The sequence below is a fragment of the Sorex fumeus genome, unplaced genomic scaffold (genome assembly GCF_029834395.1).
Source record: "Sorex fumeus unplaced genomic scaffold, SorFum_2.1 ptg000063l, whole genome shotgun sequence".
In the NCBI taxonomy this organism is placed as follows: Eukaryota; Metazoa; Chordata; class Mammalia; order Eulipotyphla; family Soricidae; genus Sorex; species Sorex fumeus.
This window is the reverse complement of record NW_026606120.1, coordinates 78,361,056-78,380,826: the sequence shown is the minus strand read 5'-3', so window position 1 is coordinate 78,380,826 and position 19,771 is coordinate 78,361,056. Positions and strand designations below refer to the sequence as shown.

The 19,771-nt window shown below is 51.4% G+C and overlaps 2 protein-coding genes across 4 annotated transcripts in view; both read left to right on the top strand.

Annotated features, from left to right (window-relative positions):
• Nucleotides 1–640, top strand: part of LOC130035092 (leucine-rich repeat-containing protein 37A2-like) — a 43,665-nt gene extending 43,025 nt beyond the window's left edge. The window contains exon 15 of the mRNA XM_056126572.1: nt 438–640. Coding sequence (XP_055982547.1) covers nt 438–640 — 203 coding nt within the window. The remainder of the gene's footprint in view (nt 1–437) is intronic.
• Nucleotides 1–19,771, top strand: part of PLEKHM1 (pleckstrin homology and RUN domain containing M1) — a 45,217-nt gene that overhangs the window by 148 nt on the left and 25,298 nt on the right. The window contains exons 2-7 of one of the 3 annotated variants that reach the window (XM_056127254.1): nt 1,302–1,390; nt 2,379–2,614; nt 5,641–5,727; nt 9,723–9,970; nt 11,627–12,253; nt 15,579–15,933. In XM_056127254.1, the coding sequence (XP_055983229.1) occupies nt 5,680–5,727; nt 9,723–9,970; nt 11,627–12,253; nt 15,579–15,933 (1,278 nt within the window). In that variant the 5' untranslated portion in view covers nt 1,302–1,390; nt 2,379–2,614; nt 5,641–5,679. Of the gene's footprint in view, nt 1–1,301; nt 1,391–2,303; nt 2,615–5,640; nt 5,728–9,722; nt 9,971–11,626; nt 12,254–15,578; nt 15,934–19,771 lie in introns of those variants that run through there. The other 2 variants (XM_056127255.1, XM_056127253.1) reach the window with 2 other exon arrangements.

The following is a 19,771-nucleotide window of genomic DNA, read 5'->3' as shown; positions in this document are numbered from 1 at the left end:
GTGACGGCTAAGGGGACGAGGAGGGGGGAAGCGCTGCAGCGGCGGGGCAGCCCCGCGGAGCCCCCCGGGCGCCCGCCCCGAGCCGGGCGTCTGCCAGCCCCTTCTCCACACGAGCCCGCGAGCCGGACCCCGGCCCGCCCCCGCCCCGCCTTGCGCATCCTCACCCGCGACCCCGGGGCCCGCCCTCGCCGCTCTGCCCCTCGCGGGCTCGGCTCCCTTAGCCCAGTTTCCCTCAGGTCCCTGCAGTGCCCCCCGAGGCCCTCCCCGGGGACCCGGGTTCGATCCCCTGCGGCATCGCATATGGGATTCCTGAGTGCCGAGCGCGGGGCTGAGCCCTGAGCACTGCCGGGTGTCGCCCTCACAGCAGCCAAAAACCAAGGTCCCCTCCGCCAGTCCCCCCACCCCACCCGCGCTGACCCCCGTGTTTACCAGCACAGCCAAGGTGAGTGGCTGGTGGAGCCCAGCGCTTCGTGACAACCTGGATCCAGCCCTGAAATGTGCCCGAGCTCAGCGCCTCACCCCCGTGTCCTCCCGGTCCTCCTGGGCCGCCCATCTCCGCTTCCTCATCCGCCTCATGACAAACCCAGCAGGGTCCTCGCACTCTGCCCGCGGCCTCAGCTCCGCACTCATTGCCCGTTGACCCAGTCCCCGTGTGGTCTGAGAAGGGTCAGAGTTCTCCGCCAACCCCCGTCACTGCCCCCAGCAGCCAAATATAGACGCGTGCGCACAGCCTGGCAGTTAAGGGGCGGCTAGACTGGCCCCGGAGGGGGCTCCCGTGGTCAGCTAGCTTGGGGGACATGGCAGTTAAGGGGGGTGTCCGGACTGCCCCCCGCCAGGGGCGTCAGTGGTGGGCTAGCTGGGGGGCTGCTTCTGCTGCGTGGCCAGGGTTTCTCCTCACCTTCTGTTCCCCTGGGGTTTGTGTGTCCAGCACTGGTGTTGGATTCCCTGTGCTGGCCACCTGCCTGGTAGGCATTGGCCAAGTCCCTGAAGGTGAGTGCTGGTGCCTCAGTCACTCCCTCCACTGCAGTGGTGGGAACCAGCCCTTCCTTCCCCGGTGCTGGCCTGGGGATGTGGAGAGTGCCACGGTGTGGTCGCAGAACGCTGTGTGAGTTGTCCTGGCACATGTTAAGGCTCCGCACCCTGTGCTCCCCCAGCCAGAGCTGTTTGCTGGTCAGTCCCAACAACCACCCGAGAGCATTTGGCAATGAGTCTTGTAGTTAGGGGAGTGGGTAAGTGGGTCCTGGGGAGGCTACTGCCAGGGTGGGCACAGGAGCTGTCAAACTTATGTCTTCTTTCTGCAGGTGCCAGATCATTGACTTTTGACCATTTGGGACACTCCTGAACCCAAGGAACAGACCTCAGAGCAGCACACACATTTACCCCATGCGTGGTGGGTGCACATTCCCTCCACGTTCTCTTGACTGGTCAGCAGAGAGTTGGTCATTTCACAGCTGTTGATAAGGACCCCAAGGAGAACCCGTCATCTCTGTGCTGATTCTTCGAGTCTCATTCCTTTGAGACTCCTTTAGGTGCCTTCAGGATCCCCCTCCTTGAGGTGCCAGGACTGGTTTTCACCTTCTGCAGCTGGGTTTAATGGGGGGTGCTCTCCAGAGGCTCCTCTGCTGAAGTGTGTCTTCACTTTCCTTTCTCGGTGACTGGAGACACCTGCCCCATTCCCCATGCCTCTATCGATACGTGTGATGCTGAACATCGAACCCCTGCTCTGTGTGCAAGGCCTTTCTCCACCATGAGCTATCTGTGACTTGCCCTTGTTTTTACTTTATTTATCACTTCATTCAGCAGGTGTTTTCTGGGTTCTAGTGTGTGCCACCCACACACTGTTCTGGGCCCTAGAGGTGCACTGGTGGATGAATCTTGGGGAGGGGAAGTTCCTGTTTTCATTCAGAGTCCTAAGGAACATGAGAGAAGAGTGTGAGAGAAAAAGGGTGTTCTTGGCTGGATGGAAGGAAAGAATATTTTCACCCAGTGTGTCCCAGCCTCCCTGTCCTTGCCTCCCGCATCCCAAGCTTAGTCTGGGAATCATACAGTGGAAGTTTCTCACCCTGCACTTGGTTCCTTCAAAGGCTCAGTTCCCGTTCTCTCTCTCTCTCTCTCTCTCTCTCTCTCTCTCTCTCTCTCTCTCTCTCTCTCTCTCTCTCCCTCCCTCTCTCTCCCTCCTCACACACATACCCCCTCCCCTTTCTCTCTTTCTCTCTCTACCTCTCTCTCCCCCCATTCTGTCCCTCACAAGACATTTGTGCAGAAATCCAGCTTGGCTCAGGTGCAAAGAGGTGCTGTTTACTCATTGAGCACCCATGTCTGAAAAGTCAGCTGCCCTTCTGAGTCAAAAGATAACCTTGTCATGCTTCTTCCAACAGCAAACTTTGCCATGCTTCCCCAGCTGCAGAACATGATTCATCAGGTGGCACCACCGCTGCATGGCTGAGTCGTCAGTCTATTGTTCCCCACGGCCCAGTACAGGACTGGGTTCAGGCCCCAGAGCGCTGGCCAGCAGGGATGGCTGAGAAGTCTCTCAGGAGCAGAGATTGCTGTTTTCTCCTGGACGAAGTGTTTTGAAAGTAGGGAAGCCAGCTCATGCGTTTCTTCTTTCAATGTAAGCCTCTTCTAAGCCACTCACTTCGTTCTTTGATCTCAGCAGGCTGGGTGGGGGGAGAGTGAAAATGGAAATTGGACAAGTGAAATTGGAAGTGTATAGAGAAAGCAGTAGAATATAAAGGGGGAAATGAAACTGAAAACCAAAACAACATAAGGCAGTTTTCCTAGCTGTGTGCTGGAACGTGGGAGCTAACTGGAGTCGCTGGCCCTTGAGCAGTGTGGTTTCTCTGGACTTTTCTAACCAAATGGAGCATCTGCCTATCTCCTAAAGGCCTCATTAATAAGTTGCCATTAATACTTTGATTTAAAGACCCATGACAGTGGTTTGGTGAGAAGTGTAGGACTTGGGGTAAGAGACCAGAGAATTCTGTGTCTTCTCTGGGCCCATTCCTACTGAACCTCCGTTTTCTCTGTGAAACTGGACGACCATTGTTCTGTCTCAGAGTTGTGAACGTTGAGTGAGTTTAGAGAATGCGTTCAGAGAAGCTTGAAGCATCTTACAGGGGTGAATCAGTACCCAGGGAGAGGTAGACTTAGCGTGACTTGGGCTTCTGTAAGGATATGTCATCTTTCTGCCAAGCTCCATGATCTCCCTTTTCTCTTTTCAGTCCCATGTTTCTTGGGAGCTCTGCCTTGCTCCATTGGCTCTTTTATTTTGTTCTTGGTTATTTTGGGCCATATCTAGCAGTGCTCAGGGCTTATTCCTGGCTTTGTGCTCAGGGATCACTCGAGGCAGGACTAAGATGATCATATGGGGTGCTGGGGATCAAACCTGGTTTTGCCCTGTGCAAGGCAAGCACCCTCCCCACTATATCATCACTCTGGCTCTAATTTGGTTCCTGAGTTGCAGCGTCTTAGGCCTCTTTGGGGATCGCCACAGGGCTGCTCCCTGCTTGCTCTGTGCTGTGTTTTCTGGTGTTCCTGACACTGTTTGCAGTGATGGTTACTTGTCTCCTGTCTGACCTCTCAGAGGAGCTTGCTCAGTTCACCTGATGTTATTTGACCATGCACCTGTGCATCAGCGAACGAGTGAGCCACAAGGGACCCAGGCTGTCATTCAGATGGTGGCAGTTGGAGTCTTCTGGCACCTGGCATTGTGACTGGCTGAGGGCCCCTTTGGGATTCAGAACAGGGCTGGTGGGCTGAGCCTCCAGTGTGGCTGAAAGGAATTGGAGCCCAAGGTCTGGGAACCAGAGAGGCCAGCCCTAACTTCCAGGGGGAACGCTGACCAGAGATACCACACTTTTCCTGATGCTCTGGTGTCCAAAGTGGGAGCTGCCCTGGCCGTACTCAGAGCCCCTGGGGAGTGGGTTTGCCACAGCACGCCAGTGTGCCCAGCTAGCTCGTGGCAAATTGAGATTCAAGCAGTGCTGGTGCCCCATGCTGCTCAAGCAGGCAGGCCCAGGAGGCAGGTGGCAGCAGGAGAGTCCTTCCCACCCTCCCTGTCAAACTGTGTCACCTATACTTTTCTTTGTCTCTCTCTCTTTTCTTGGTGGGGGTTGGTGGCACACCTGGCGGTGATCACGTGCAGGAGTATGGGAGCACTGTCACTCCTGCCATGCTGAGGAAGGAACCCGTCACTCCTGCCTGCATGTGAAGCCACTCGGCATGTGGAGCCTCTCTCTGGCCCCGAGCACTTGTTCTCTTCACTGACAAGTCTGCAGACACATGCCTGACCTTGAAGCTGGGGGTGTGAGCGGTTGCAGGGCCCATGGAATGTGAGCCCCTGCTTCCGGTCCCTACAGGTTGTTGGCATCTTCAGCTACAACATCCTCTGGGACCCTCTGCTCTCCCACTCATTTTCTTTTTTTTTTTCTGTTTTGTTGTTTTCAACACACCCAGCAGTGCTACTGTACCAAGGGTAGGGGGCAGGCCATTTGTCTCGTATGCAAGAAGACCCAACCCAGCACTGCCTATGGTCCCCTAAAGCCAACCAGGAGTGATCTCTGAACACAGAGCCAGAAGTAAGCCCTGAGCACATCCAGGTGTGACCTGAAAACACTTGATCACTTGACTTCCCATTAATGGTCGATTTGCTCGAGCGGGCGCCAGTAACATCTCCATTTGTCCCTATCGCGTGCTAGTGTAGCCCAATGGCATCTGTTCGTTCTAGGAACACAAAGAGCCTCAGACTGATCGTTCATGATCTTGATGAAGAAGTCTGACCATCTGATAGGTGGGCGGCCACGTGGTCTTTTGACGTCCCCTGGAATCCAGTCGGTAACGGGTCTAGTCCAGCAGTCATCTCTAAATCTCATTACATATCCAGCCCCTCTGATTTTTGACGCCTTGGCAAAAGAGACAGCATCCCTGATTCTTGATCTTCAACGGAGATCGGAACTCCAGATTCTTTCTCCCATTTGAGTGAAACGTGATATTCCAAGCATAGCTCTTTCAGTTCCTCTTTGGGAGACCCGAATAGCGTTCTCATCCTGTTTGCGTAGGGCCCAGGTCTCTGAGGCGTATGTTAATGCAGGAAGAACCATGGAATCAAAGAGATGTGTCCGGAGCCGGAGGTTCTTCGTCCTCTTAGCTATTTCTTCGCCGCTCTTGAAGGCATTCCAAGCCACTCTCTTCCTCCTGTGCAACTCAGGTGCCAGGTCACTCATCATGTTGACTTCTTGACCTAAGTACACATAAAACTGTTGCATTCGGAGATGGTCGTTCCGTTGAGAGCGAATGGAGCGTCAGGAACAAGGCTGTTTCTCATAAACATTGTCTTCGTAAGATTCAGCTGAAAACAAAAGAATAAGAACAAAGACCTGAAAACAAAAGAATAAAAAAAGACCAAAACCCAGAAAGAGCCGCTGTTTCTGTCTGTAGCTCAGGGATGCACTGAACCTGAAGTACTGTCTCCTGCTCTTTTTTTTTTTTTTAACCTTGGGTTGAAAGGCCTTGCGTCTGCCATTTGAACGCTATAACAACCTGCCTTTGCTGTGGGGGGTTGCTGGGGGAGGGAGGGCAGGGACCAGAACCTGACCAGAGCCCTGACCTTGTTCATGTGACCGCCCTGTGTCTCCCCAGGTGTCATGTGATCCTTGGAGAGCTGCAGCCAGGGTGGAGATGCTCTCGGTGGTGGAGAATGGACTGGACCCCCGGGCGGCCATCCCGGTAAGGTGGCCAGGGCAAACAGGGTGGGACAGGAGATGTGGGACAGCCATCGCAAGGCTTTGGCGCACGTGGAAAGGAATGGACATCACGTGGAAGGGAGACCGGACCGAGGGACAGTTGAGCATCAGCAGCTCCCGGGGTTTCCTTCCTACTTTAGAGGATGTGACTGGGGATCAAAGGGAAATATCAGTATTGTGGGGGTTCAGGGAAGTCCCCTGAAAGATTTTCAGTGAGGCTGCTGCCCTGGGGCTTCCTGATGGGTCTGGACACCACAGGGTCAGAACCCACATCCTAGTCACCCATGTGGTTGGCTGATGGGGTAGCTTCTGTCTTTGTTTACTGTGTTTTCTGATTTTTCCAAGTATGAGTGTTTATGACTCAGCTCCTTCTTGCCCGTTTGTAAGGGGACCCATTGGTGGCTGTGGGCCTGAGTTCTCCTGGCTACTCCATGGGCCCAGCTGTCCCTGGGAGAGGCAGGGTGTAAGAATGATGTTTGGATTGTCTGGCAGCAAAATTCTGAGGTGTCTTTCTGGGAGAAGCTGAGCTTTCTTTCCCACCTTGCTGATATTCAATTATTCTGAGAACTTTCTGCCGGCAAAGAGCTGCGAGCTTCAGTTGTGCCTTCTCGCCTCCTGGCCACTTTGGCATCCAGCCTATAGGCTGGCTCTCCAGGAAGGCCCTTCCCTACACAGCCTTCCAGGACCCCACAGAGCTAGGGCAGAGCTGCTGGCTGACTCTGCATCCTGACAAGGACTGAGTCCTTAAGCAGTAGGTTTCTGGTGGGTATGTGCCTTAGTCGTCTCTTACTACCCTATCCCGTAGACGTTCAGCTGAATTTGTACCTTTGTACCTTTGTACATTTGTACCTTTGTTTGGTTTTGTTTTGGTGCTCATGGCTTACTGAGCTTAATTCTAGCTTTGCATTCAGGGGATCACCCCTGGCAGGCTCAAGGCTCATAGGGGGTACCAGTTGTTGAACCCAAGTCAGCTGTTTATAAGACAAGCACTTACCCACTGTATTATCACTCTGACCCCTGTTTGTACCTTGTATATAATATAGTAATATTATCTGACATAGAAAGAACATTTAAAGTTGGACTTCCATAAAGATTTAAAACCTTTATGGGGGTGGGGGGGAGTATTGGGCACCAGCAGTGCTCAGGGTTCATTCCCGGCTCTGTGCTCAGTAATCACTCCTTGCAGTGTTTGGTGGCCCATATGTGGTACAGGCAAATAGAATTGGAGTCAGCCACATGGAAGGCAAGTGCCATAACCCCCATACTGTTTCTCTGGCCCAATACCAAAACCCTTAAAGGGTCTAATAGCCAGAATTTAAAAAGACCTTTTATACTTCAGGAATAAAAAGTAGACCCAGTTAAAAATAAAGGACTTAGGGGCTGGAGCAATAGCACAGCAGGTAGGGCGTTTGCCTTGCTCGCGGCCGACCGGATTTAATTCCCAGCATCCCATATGGTCCCCTGAGCACCGCCAGGAGTAATTCCTGAGTGCAAATCCAGGAGTAACCTCTGAGCATTGCCGGGTGTGACCCAAAAAGCAAAATAAATAAATAAATAAATAAAGGACTTAAAGTCATGTTTCTCAAGGTAACACATTAAAATAGTAAGTACATACATGGTATGACATGTACTCTTCTGAAATATACAGTTCAGTGGTTTTTAGTTTATTCACACAACTGTGCCACCCACTGTTGCCACAATCTAATTTTAGAATGTTCGCACCCCCTTGAAAGAAGTACTGCAGCACCCAGTAGCAGTTCCTCCTGTTCCCTTTTCTCCAGGGCTCTGGCAGCCATGCAGATGTTTTCTATTTCTATGGATATTCCAGTTCTAGATATCTCATGTAAATTAATTCATGCATCATGGAGCCGTTTGTAATGTTCTTCATGCTTAGCCCAGAGATGCCAGCAGGTCACCATGGCAACATTTCAGGTTATTCCAAACCAGCTTGCCCAGGGGGCCATTCGGTATCGGCACTTACTTAAACTATCTCCTCCTGCCCTCCTTCCGGTTTGTTTATTCTTGATTTCCAGGCCACAGCCAGCAGTGCTCAAAGTTCATGAGATACTCCGAAGACTGGCAGTGCTCAGGGTTTATGCAGTAATGGGGATCGAATCTAAGTCCCCCACATGCAAAGCTGTTGAGCCATCATTTCTGCTCCAGTTAATTTATTCTTTCAACAAACACTTACTGAGCACTTCCATGACCAGGAACTGTGCCAAATGAGGAGGACACAAAAGTACATTTTAAAAAATCCAGACTTGTTCTCAGTGTAGTGATCTCAGTGCTATAAATGAGGAAGTTTATTTCCATCGGATAGAATTTGGGACTCAGGAACCTGAAATGTCTAGGTGCCCCAAATGGTGACAGACACAGAGCCGGACTAAATTCAGACCTCTGCGGAGTCTCACATCTTTCTCCCTCTTGGGTGGGAGTGAGGCTTCTAGCAGTGCTGCTCTTCACCAGCGGTGTGCCAGATTTCCTGCATGTGGTGTAGAGTATTGATTGCCAGGCACTGTACATGCCAGGTATCATATGCTCAGCCCTTTGAAGATTTCCAAAGCCCTAGAATCCTTTTTAGTTTATGGTTTGGGCCTGGTAGCATCTGGTAGATGCTCAGGACTTACTCCTGCCTCTGTACTCAGGAATCACTCCTGCAGAGCTCAGGGTACCATATGTGGTGCTGGGGATCAAGCCCAGGTCAGATGCATGCAAGGCAAGTGCCAGCCCTGCTGTGTTACTGATCTGGTCCCTAGACTCTTTCTTACCGTAGAAAGATATGCCTGTCTTTCTGTTGTTTTCTGGCTCTAAGGCAGCACTTTTTCTTCTTACTGATGCTCTGCAGTCTTGGTCTTGCATCAGGTGGATAGCTCAGCCCTGCCTTAGAGGCATTCCCCAGGCTCCTGAACAGTCCCTCTGAGGGATTCTACCTCTGAATCCCAGTTACATGTGGTTCTTAGCCCATGTTTCAGAAATAGAGAAGCTGGCGAGGGAGAGAGCTTCAGTGGCAAAGATCTTCTCTAGCATGTGTGCAAGGCCCTGATTTTGAGCCTAGTCACTGTAACCCCAAAGCATTTTCAGGCACACCCAGCAGTGTATAGCAGGAATAGCTTCTGTTTAAGAAAAAGATACACCAGGGGCTATAGGTGGTCCAGTGGCTTTAAGCCTGAATGAGGCCACAAGTCCATGAGGCCACAAGTCCAAACCCTGGTGCCAATACACGTGCTGAAGTCATCCTGGCAACCCCTTTTCTGGAAGCTTTGGTGAGAGGAACCATAAAAATGATTCTGTTGAGTAATTTTTGGTAGGGCCACACAGGTGCTGCTCGAGGGCTATTCCCAGCTGGGAGTGGCAGGTAGGTGTAGGGACCTACTCCTGGTGGTGCTCAGCTGGACCCAAGCCTCCTGCTTGTAAAGCTTATGCCCCTCCTGTTGCACAGGTCCCCAGCCCTTGAGCAGTTTTCTTTTAATTGATACTTGGGACCAGGAGATAATATAGCAGGGCACACTCCTAGCATGCACCTGACCCAGGCTTGATCCCTAGCACCACTTGGCCCCTTAACATCGCTGGGCATGGCCCTCGTGGCCCCCAGACTCTAGGTGACCCAGATAATGCCCAGCACTGCAGAGCCTGAATAGCACATTCCCTTAGGCCCTTGCATTGAACTGCCATCCCAGTCACCGAGAGTCTCTGAAGGGGCTCTTGTGACTCTTGAAATCTGCATCCCCTATCCTGTTTCCAAAAAAGGAGGTATGGAAATGTTATTGAAAAACAAACAAACAAACAAACAGCAGGTTCCTCTGAGTGGTTTGTATTTGTTATTTTCTTTCTCTGTGCCTCTTCCTCTAAGTGTCAGCTGGTGCTGGTTCGGCAGGACAAAGCGTTGGTGTGGGTGTGTCCCATCCCATATTTGGTGGAGGGCAGAGTTGCATTCTAAGGGGTGCCATCAACCGGGTGTTTGTCTGCGCCACCCTCCAGGTCATCAAGAAGAAGCTTGTGGGCTCCGTGAAGGCCTTGCAGAAGCAGTATGTGTCCACGGACACAGTGGTGACGAGTGAGGATGCCGACGCCAACACCGTGTGCAGTGCCCTGGAGGCCGTGTTCATCCATGGTCTGCACACCAAGCACATCCGCGCCGAGGCTGGAGGCAAAAGGAAGAAGCATGCCCAGCAGAAGCCCTTGCCACAGCCTACCTTCTGGCCCCTCCTGAAAGCCGTCACACACAAGTGAGCTTTGGCTTTGGGGAGGTGCTGCACAGATGGGGTGGGGGTGGGGGCATAACTGTGCGGGGAAAGCCCCAGCAGTGTCGTGTTCTAGAGCATACAGGGGACTCTTACACTCTTTCCACTCACTCACTGCCCATCTTGGCTTCTGAAATGCTACCCTGGGCAAGTGCTGTCAAAAGCATCTCAGGTTCCGGAGGAGCTTGATTTTGAATTAGTGTTTCCTGGGCTGGAAAGAAAGTATAGTGGGGAGAGTACTTGCCTCGCACATGGCCAACCCAAGTTTGATCCCCAGCACCCTCTACAGTTCCCCCAAGCCCTGCCAGGAATGATCCTGAGCTCAGTGATCCAGGAGTCAGCCCTGGGCATCACCAGGTGAGGCCCAAAATAATAACTTTTCTGTGGTCCACATGCTCACAACCTTCACAGTCAGTTACCATAAGTTACCTTATGGGCTCGTGAGCCGCAGTCTGAGAAGCTGGGAGCCAGCACAGAGGATGCAGTGTGGGGGCTGCTGATAAGCCTGGCCTCCCACTGGGGTGACCTGTTTGGTCTGTTTGCTTTGTTGGTCAGTGCAGGGCTGTGCTTATGCAAGTCATGCTGCAGCCCAGGGTGCCCTCAGGCTTGTGAACGGACCTTTGAGCCTCTCACCACTGAGCATCACCACGCCTAGACGCCTCCAGCCTCAGCCCTCTCCTTTGACTGCAGCTGCTCGATCCCCTGCTTTGGACCTTTTAGCTGAAAAAGCCCTTTTGGTTTTAAGTTGGGGCCATACCCAGACACACAGCCCACAGTGTAGGGCTCCCTGCGACCTAGCAGCACCAAGAACCCAGGGAGTAAGGGACAAGCAGGACTCAGGATAGAACTCCGGCCTGCACGTTAATCTTCGGACTGCCTCTCTGCCTCTCAGAACAGCCTTTCTTCTACCCGTAGTTGAGGGTTGCGGCTGAGTGACCTGCAGATCCCGAAGGCTTGGGTTTTCTGCCCCTTCCTGGAAGTTGCCGGCCTGCCATGGCACACAGGCACCTGGGCCTGAGTGTCTGTGTGTGGAATACCATGCTCACCATGCTTCCCTGCTTAGATCTGGAGGGCCTGCATGGTGCCTTTCTGGGATATTCAATTCCTCCCTCTGCGGGTGGGTGTCAGGTGGAAAGATCATCTTCCTTTCCCTGCCCACAGACACCACCTTTTCATTTTTTTTGTTTTGTTTTGTTTCGTTTTGCGGTCACACCTGGGTTTGCTCAGGGCTGACTCCTGGCTCTATGCTCAGGGATCATTCCTAGCAGGGCTCGGAGAACCCTGTGTGGTACCAGGGATCCAACCAGCTTGGCCACATGCAAGGCAAGCAAGCGTCCTACCCACTTGTACTCTGGTCCAGGCCACACAACTACCTCCTTATCTTAGGCTCTTACCCTAGCCTGGGCCCCCCCACCCCTCCCCGCTCCTGGAGGATAATAGTTTTCTAACTATTCCCCTTATCTCGCCTCGCCCTTCCTTACTGCTGTCAGCTGATCCCATTTCCTAAGCATGTAGGTTGGAGTTCAACTGCTGAGTCATGTCTGTGCCCCCAGTGCTCTGGAAGGGGCAGGGGGAGTATACCTTAGCTTCGAGCAGGGCACTGATGTTCATCAACTGTCCCCCTCCGCCCCCCATTTTCAGACACACCATCTCTGAACTGGAGCACCTGATCTTCGTGAGCACAGACGTGGGCCGTTGCCGGGCCTGGCTGCGCCTAGCCCTCAATGATGGTCTGATGGAGTGCTACCTGAAGCTGCTTCTCCAGGAGCAGGCCCGGCTGTGCGAGTACTACCAGCCCACTGCCCTGCTTCGAGATGCCGAGGAGGGCGAGTTCCTCCTGAGCCTGCTGCAGGGACTCACATCCTTGTCCTTCGACCTCTCCTACAAGTCCGCCATCTTGAATGAGTGGACGCTCACCCCGCTGGCCCTCTCCGGGCTTTGTTCATTCCCTGAGCTCGACCTTCTCACTACCTCAGGTACTGAGCTGCAGCGGAAGGAGTCTCTGGACTCCATCTCCCACTCCTCAGGCTCTGAGGACATTGAAGTCCATCACTCGGGCCATAAGATCCGCCGGGACCGGAAGCTTACCGATTCCTTCCTCAGCCTGGACACAGCCAGTTCATCCCAGCTCTCTTGCAGCCTAAACTCTGACAGTTGCCTCCTCCAGGAGAATGGCTCCAAGAGTCCTGATTGCTCTGAAGAGCCCATGTCCTGTGACTCAGACCTGGGGACAGCGAATGTGGAGGATTCAGACCCATCTCTGCAAGAGTGAGCAGCCCTCCCCCTCTCCCTCCCTCACTCCCACTTCCCGCTTCCTTTCTCCCCTTCCCCTTTCCAGCCGTTCCTCCCGCATGTGACTGTCACCAGCACTGAACCCTGAGCATGGGACTCAGAGATTCTGGACAGATGGGGGAGGGGGAGGAACAGTCTCTGTCAGAGACTGAAGTCTCAGGAGCTGTCTGCAGGCGACATGACTGATGAGTGATCAGGACAATGGATTTAGACAGGCCCCAGTGCTGGCTGGGACTCTTGCATTGCCCCCGGGTGTCCTTAATCTCTCCGAATACTGTCTTCTTTCAGAGGGAGGGACACTGGAGCTCAGAGCTGTATTTAGGACTTCCCCAAATTCAGTGCAGAAGGGGACATACGGTGACCTCTGAGACGACTCCCGGCAGAGGTCACACTGGGTGATCTGCTTGTCTAGTGAAGAGCAGTGACCGTTTGTCTGGTCTGTGCTTCACTTGGCCTGTGTCCTCTTGGCCTGTGTTTAGGACCTTTGTCTCCATTCCTGCTGCGCCCCACTCCCCTTGGCTCCAGTCTTTATAGGATTCCTACCTGGTGTGGAATAAATACTGGGATTGGAGGCCAGGAGGATGTAAGAACCAGCTTGAGGCAGGTCTGATTTCACGTTTGCTCCCAACACCTAGCAGTGCAGGAATGCCAGGCAAATTGCAGACTCTTTCCGAGAGTCTATTTCTTTACACAGGAAAGTCCCTTTTAGGGCAGCTTAAGAAGCAAATCAGAAGCTAGTTAATGGGTTACACCCCAAATGGCTTCTGAGCACATAAGGTAAACTTTCCAAAGGTCCACTGGCAGACCTGGATGAAGTGCTGCCCTAGAGTTGACTGAGCCCCTGGCCTGACAGGCACACGTACCAGTCTAGCCCTGTCTTGTCACCCTCCTCCTGCACACTGCCAGCCGACACTGTCACATGGCCAGCCTCTTCCTTTCAAGGATCTTGTGATTGGAAAATTCCATTTAAAGTCATTGACTCAGCAACTGGTTCCCTGTGTGGGAAGTGTGGTCCTAAGTAGTGCGGGGGACTCTTGGGAAGAGGGTTAGGGTGCCTGGACCCACACAGGTCAGGAGCTGCACACGCCACACATGCACAGACAGGCCCACCGCCAGCATCAACATTCCACAGCTGACCTTGAACTTACTCTTGGAATAGGCACAGTGACCAGCTTTTCTTAGAGTATGTGCTTGAGTGTTTCATTTCTTGGTGTGTGTGTGCACGCATGCTCACACATGCACACACACAAATACATAGCAGGGAAGGGAAGGGTGTTATGCCACACTCTTGCTCAGGGGCTACTTCTGGCTCTGTCCTCAGTGATAATAAGGGGGCCACGTGGTACCAGGGGTCAAACTGGATTGGCCACATGCAAGGTAAGTGTATTAACCCCTCCCTGGACTCTCTCTTCAGCCCTTGGAGTATATGTTTTAAAGCTTAAGATTTTCACCAATATTTAATATGTAATTTAAGTTGGGCTGACAAGAGAGTATAGCTTCTAGGGCACATACCTTACAGCCAATTCAGGCTTAAACTTCAACATCACCAGGAGTAATCCCTGAGCACTGCCAGGTGTGGCCCCAAAACCAACAAAAAACCCAAAAAATTGGAAAATAAAAAATGTTTTGAAAATCCTCCCCTGCAACATATATAGATCCAGGACCATTTCATTCTTCCCATCCTTAAGTGAATTTCCTTAAACATGTTTTGATATTTTCCTTTTTGTCTTTCCCCTTTTTGGTATTATTTATTTGGGGGGGGGGGGGGGGAAGGTACATCCAGCAGTGATCAGGGGTTATTTCTGACTCTGTACTGGGCAATGCCATGAGACCATATGAAATGCCAGGGATCAAACCCAGGTTGGCCACGCTAAGGCCAAACACTGTCCCCACTGTACTATCACTCCAGTCCCTATTCTTGGTTTAACTTGAGCAGCACAGAACCAAAAAAATTTTTTAACAAAAATCAGCATTCAGATATCTTGGTGCCCTGATTAAAAAGCAGCTGACCATAAATGTGTAGGCTGGTCATCTATTCCTTTTGGGTTTTTTTTGTTTGTTTGTTTTTTGGGCTACACTTAGCAGTGCTCTGAGCTTACCCTTGGTTCTGTGCAAAGGGATCACTCCAGGTGGGAGATCACATGGGGTGCCAGGAATTGAACCCACGTGAGCCAGGTGCAAGGCAAATGCCCTGCTCACTGTACTATCGCTCCAACCTCTAGTCACCTCTTTTTGACTAGGATGTTTTGAAATATCTGATTTATGAAGGTAGGTCAGAGTAAAGCTCAGCTAGAAGACTATCAGATAAAAATCTTTCCCATGAGACCACATTTGGGAGTTTGCTCTCTCAGCCACAGGGGCAGACGTGGGCCACCGTTAACCTATTGTCTCTCGACCCTGCAACAAGTAGGAACCTCCAAAAGGGAGAAAGTACTAGCCTAGTGCCCATTCCAGAAGGCCCAGAAGGAGGCTCGTGTGCCTGAATGTGTAAGTGTGTGTCCCCACAAAGACAGGGACACTGGCTCCCTTTGGCCCCGAAGCATTGCTGGAGGCCTCACTGGGGACTGAGTGGTGCCTTCCCTCATGTGTGTACTTGTGACCACATGACAATCCTTGAGCCCGTGGGCTCAGAGACTTCAGGGAATGAACACACTCAGCCCTCATAGCACAGAGGTGCTAATTGGAAGCTTTAGATTTCTTGATTTTTAAAAAAAAAAAGTAGCAGGGGGCTAGAGTGATAGTACAGCGGGTAGGGCGTTTGCCTTGCACACAGCCGACCCAGGTTGATTTCCCAGCATCCCATATGGTCCCCCAAGTACCACCAGGAGTAATTCCTGAGTGCAGAGCCAGAAGTAACCCCTGAGTGTCCCTGGGTGCGACCTTGTACCTCACAACTCTGAGAACGAAATGGGTCCCCATGTGACCAAATTTCATCTCCCAGGATGGAGTCTTGGAGCCTGGGCTTCTTATCATTTGCTTATCTAACTGCAGGCCCACAGTTAGGCTGCTTAGGACTTCTAAAGTACTTTCTTCCCATTCCCATGCATTCTTTGTCTCAGCTCTGTCAGCTTCCTTTGCCCGAGGTTCTCAGCTCTCATAGCTGCTGCCCTCTGTGCTGGGGGACCAGAGGGACTGAAGAGGAGGAAGCCTGTCTCTAATGGGGAGGGCTCAGAGAGATCTTTGCTCTGTGCTCCAATCACAAAGCAGCATATCTCCCTACTTAGAATTTCCCTGGTGGGCATCCTAGAGGGCAGTCCAACTTGTCACACAAGGTATTTTTTTTTTGTTTAAAACTTCCTAGGGTGTTGTCAGAATTCAGCAAAGCCCAGGTGGACTCTGTGCCAACCCACCAACTAAACCAGGAAGCAGCAAGCCCTGTACCGCCCAGCCTGCACTCCAGCACTTGCCTGCACCCCGCCACATCGGTTCAGCCCTTGCCTGCCCCAGTCTTCTCCTGCGTTACTCCAGACACTGGCTCCCCAGACTTGCCACCATCTGGAACTGCCCCTGTGGTCCCTGCAGGGAGCAGTCCACACCAGCAGCCTTCGAGTCCAGCGGGTGAGCTGACCAGCGCAGCCTGCCAGGGGAGCAGCCAGCCAGAGCCCCAGGAAGATGGTGCTGGATTGAGCATCCTGGTTCCCTCACCTACAAGCCCAGTGAGTGGTGCAAGCTGTGGGCGGGGCGGAAGGGCCCCATGAAATGTCTCAGCCAGTGACTCTGAGTAGTCCCTGCCTTTTCCCCATTGGCCCTGGGTTCCCACCCAGTGCTGAGGTTCATTGCTTGGCAATGATGGAGCCCGTGTTTCTGGGTGTGAGTCAAGGAGATGAGGCAGACACAGTGCTGGACACTTCCTGTGGATGTGTCCTGTCAACGCATATCAACCCTGGGGGGAAGCTAATGCTGATCTAACCATAGACTGCTGAGGCTCATCTGTGTCAAGATACTTTCCTAAGGCAAGACACTCTGCTCACTGAGCCTTTATTTTTCCCTGAGCCCTTATTAAATTAACAGTTCATAAAATCCTCATTCTGCGACATGAATCAGATTTAGAACCACACACTGTCCGGGGACTGAAGCGATAGAACAGCAGGGAGGGGCCTTGCCTTGCAACATGGCCAACCCAGTTTTGACCCCTGACAGCCCATATAGTCCCTCAAGCACCTCCAGGAGTGATTCCTGAGGGCAGAGTCAGAAGTAAGCACTGAGCATCGCCAGGTAATATACAAAAAGCAAAAGAACCACATTGTCTGGTATGCTACTAGTGAACACTTGAAAGACGGCTAGTCCTGGGCCTGGGGAGATAATTCTGTGGTCAGGAGTGCATGCCTTGCTTACACAGGGACTCATTTTTAATCCCCGGTTCCTCATGCTTCATTCACCACATCACATGTGCCCTAGCACTGGCCCGTCCAGCCCAGTTGGCTGAGTATTGCTGGCGTAGTCCAGTGTGTTGATCAGCCAAAGGAAGCCAGCCCTAGGCAGCTCCAGGGAGAACCCTGCTTGGGCGCTTGTGATCTTAGATCAGGGCCCAGTGTTAAAGCTGGGAGACCATACCCTTGCCAATTCTCACACATTCATTCTCAGGAAACAGATGAAAATTCCCAGACAAAGTTATGGATCTTTCATAGTGAGCCATCTGTTTGAAAGAGAACTTGTGGTTTTATTAGACAGATAGCAATAAAGGATGCATATAACATAAACTCCCTGCTTTCACTGAACACCAAGTAGATTAATATGTACTCTGTTAGGTTATTTTTTGGCACATTCCTATGGTGCTCAGTATCTACAACAGTGTGTTGCTCTGGGTACCATGGGGTGTCGGGAACTAAACCTGAAGCAGCTGCAAACAAAGCAAATAGTACAGCTCTTTGAGCTATCTCTCCAGCCCTTACTAAAGTTTTAGTTTGTTTGATTTTTGGTTTGGGCGATACCCAACAGTGCTCAGGAGTTACTTCTGGCTCTGCACTCAGGGATCACTCCTGGTGGTGCTCGGGGGATCATATGGTATGCTGGGGATCAAACCCAGGTCAGCCATATGCAAGGCAAACACCCTACCCACTGTACTAACTGCCCCTGCTACTTTTTAAAATTTCTTTAATTAATTAATTTATTTATTTTTGCTTTTTGGGTAGTACCTAGCGACGCTCAGGGGTTACTTCTGGCTCTACACTCAGGAATTACTCCTGGTGGTGCTTAGGGTACCATATGGGATGCCAGAAATTGAACCCAGGTCGGCCATGTGCAAGACAAATGCCCTACCCGCTGTACTATCGCTCCAGCTCCCTGCTACTTTTTTATTAAAATCAGGAAATCTAAAGCTTCCAATTAGTAGAGTAGAGGCCCTCCTGTTGATCATCGATTTGCTCAAGCGGGCCCAGTAATGTCTCCATTGGAGACTTTGTTGTTACTGTGTCTGGCATATCGAATACTCTCGGTAGCTTGCCGGGCTCTCCGAGAGGGGCGGAGGAATCGAACTCGGGTCGGCCATGTTGGCTGCGTGCAAGGCAGACGCCCTACCCGCTGTGCTATCGCTCCAGCCCTAAAGCTTCCAATTAGAGCCTCTAATTAGGACCACATAACCAGGTTGGCAACTTTGAAATCATAGAATGTGAGTAAACACAATTTGTAAAAGCTTTGTGTAACCTGCAAACACTTTGTGATTCAGTTAATGTGTTATCCTCAGACTGTGTATCATATGTGCTCACAAACCAAAATAGGTACAAGGCTTAATATATGAAAGAAAATTATGTGGCCCCTCTGTATTCAGAGGGGAATAATGCCAGATTCTCAAAATGGGCTCGGACAAATGCCAGATTACTAACCCCAAGGAAGAATGTAGCAGTGTGTTAGTGGAAGAGACAGATGTTCCATGTTGTTGATTTGAATTGAGCATTGATGGAAAAGGTCCGGTGTGAGGTCAGGGAAAGGGAAGGCAGCTGCCTGCCCAGTGATGCTGAGGGGTTACTCCAGGCTCTGCGCTCAGAAGGGTACAAGGTAAATGCCCTACTGCTGTACTATCACTCCAGCTACACCTCTTAGATTTTTAATTCTTTGACATGTTTATTTTATATGTGTGCATATGTGATCCGAGCATTGAACCTAGGACCTCACACTTTAGAAGCCGGTGCTCTGCTACTGAGCCATATCCCTGTCCTCCCCCACCCCCGCCCCATTTACACACACACATACATGCCAGGCCAAGCCAAGCCAAGCCAAGCACTGTCCTGCTGTTGTTCATCGATTTTCTCGAGCGGGCCCAGTAACGTCTCCATTGGAGACTTTGTTGTTACTGTATTTGGCATATCGAATATGTCATGGGTAGCTTGCCAGGCTTTGCTGTGCGGGTGAGATACTCTTGGTAGCTTGCCGGGCTCTCCGAGGGGGGTGGAGGAATCGAACTCAGGTCGGCCATGTTGGCTGTGTGCAAGGCAAACACCCTACCTGCTGCGCTATCGCTCTAGCCCCCCTCATTTTATTTTTTGTTGTTGTTTGTTTGTTTTATTTAGATTTTTATTAGTGAAACACCATGAGGTACAGTTGTAGATTTACAAATTTTTGTGCTTGGGTTTCAGTTATACAATGATCGAATACCCATCCCTCCACCATTGCCCATTCTCCACCACCACTGATCCCAGTATCCCTCCCACCCCCCCAACCCCCCCATCCCACCCTTGCCTCTGTGGAAGGGCATTCCCCCTTGTTCTCTCTCTCCTTTTGCATACCCCTCATTTTAAGCCCAGCTTTATTGGGCTCTAATTCACCAATTAAAGTGTAGAATTTAATTTTTAAATAGACTCATAGGATTGTGTAACCATTACCACAGTCTAATTTATTTTGGTCCTGTGGCCACACCCACCAGTACTCGGGTTGCTCCAGGATCTGTATTTGGCAGCACTTGGGGGACTCAGTGCTGCTGGGAATACTGCCTGGGCTTCCTGTGTGAAAAGCCAGCTCTGTAGCCTGCTGAGCTGTCTCTAGAACCCCACAATTTAAAACCTCTTCATCCCCGGCTGAAGGAAACACCTTCACAGTACCAGTCCCTCTTCAGTCTTCTGTCCTTAGCCTCTGGCCATCCCTCAGCCACTTTGTGGTAGTCAGGCCTGTTCTAGAGGGTCACGTTAATAGTGGTATGAACCACACAGCTTGTCCTGCTGTCACCCCATGACAGGCTCAGCCCTGGAGCAGGTGTCATTCCTTTTTGTTGTTGACTGACATTCCTGTGTAGGTGGCATTGTACGGCCAGGTTACATTTTATTTATCACTGGCTGATGGACTTTTCCCTACCTCTTTTGCTATTATATTTGTGTTTGTATGTTTTTATTTCTCCTCAGTGCATTCAAAGTGAAATTTGGGGGGAATCCAGTTTAATTCCAGGTTTAACTTTTTTCGTTTGTGTTGGTTGGGGAAACACACACAGAGGTGCTCAGGGCTTACTCCCAGCTCAGTGCTCAGGGGTGACTCCTGGTGGTGCTAGGAGTTGGGGGCCAGGGAAAA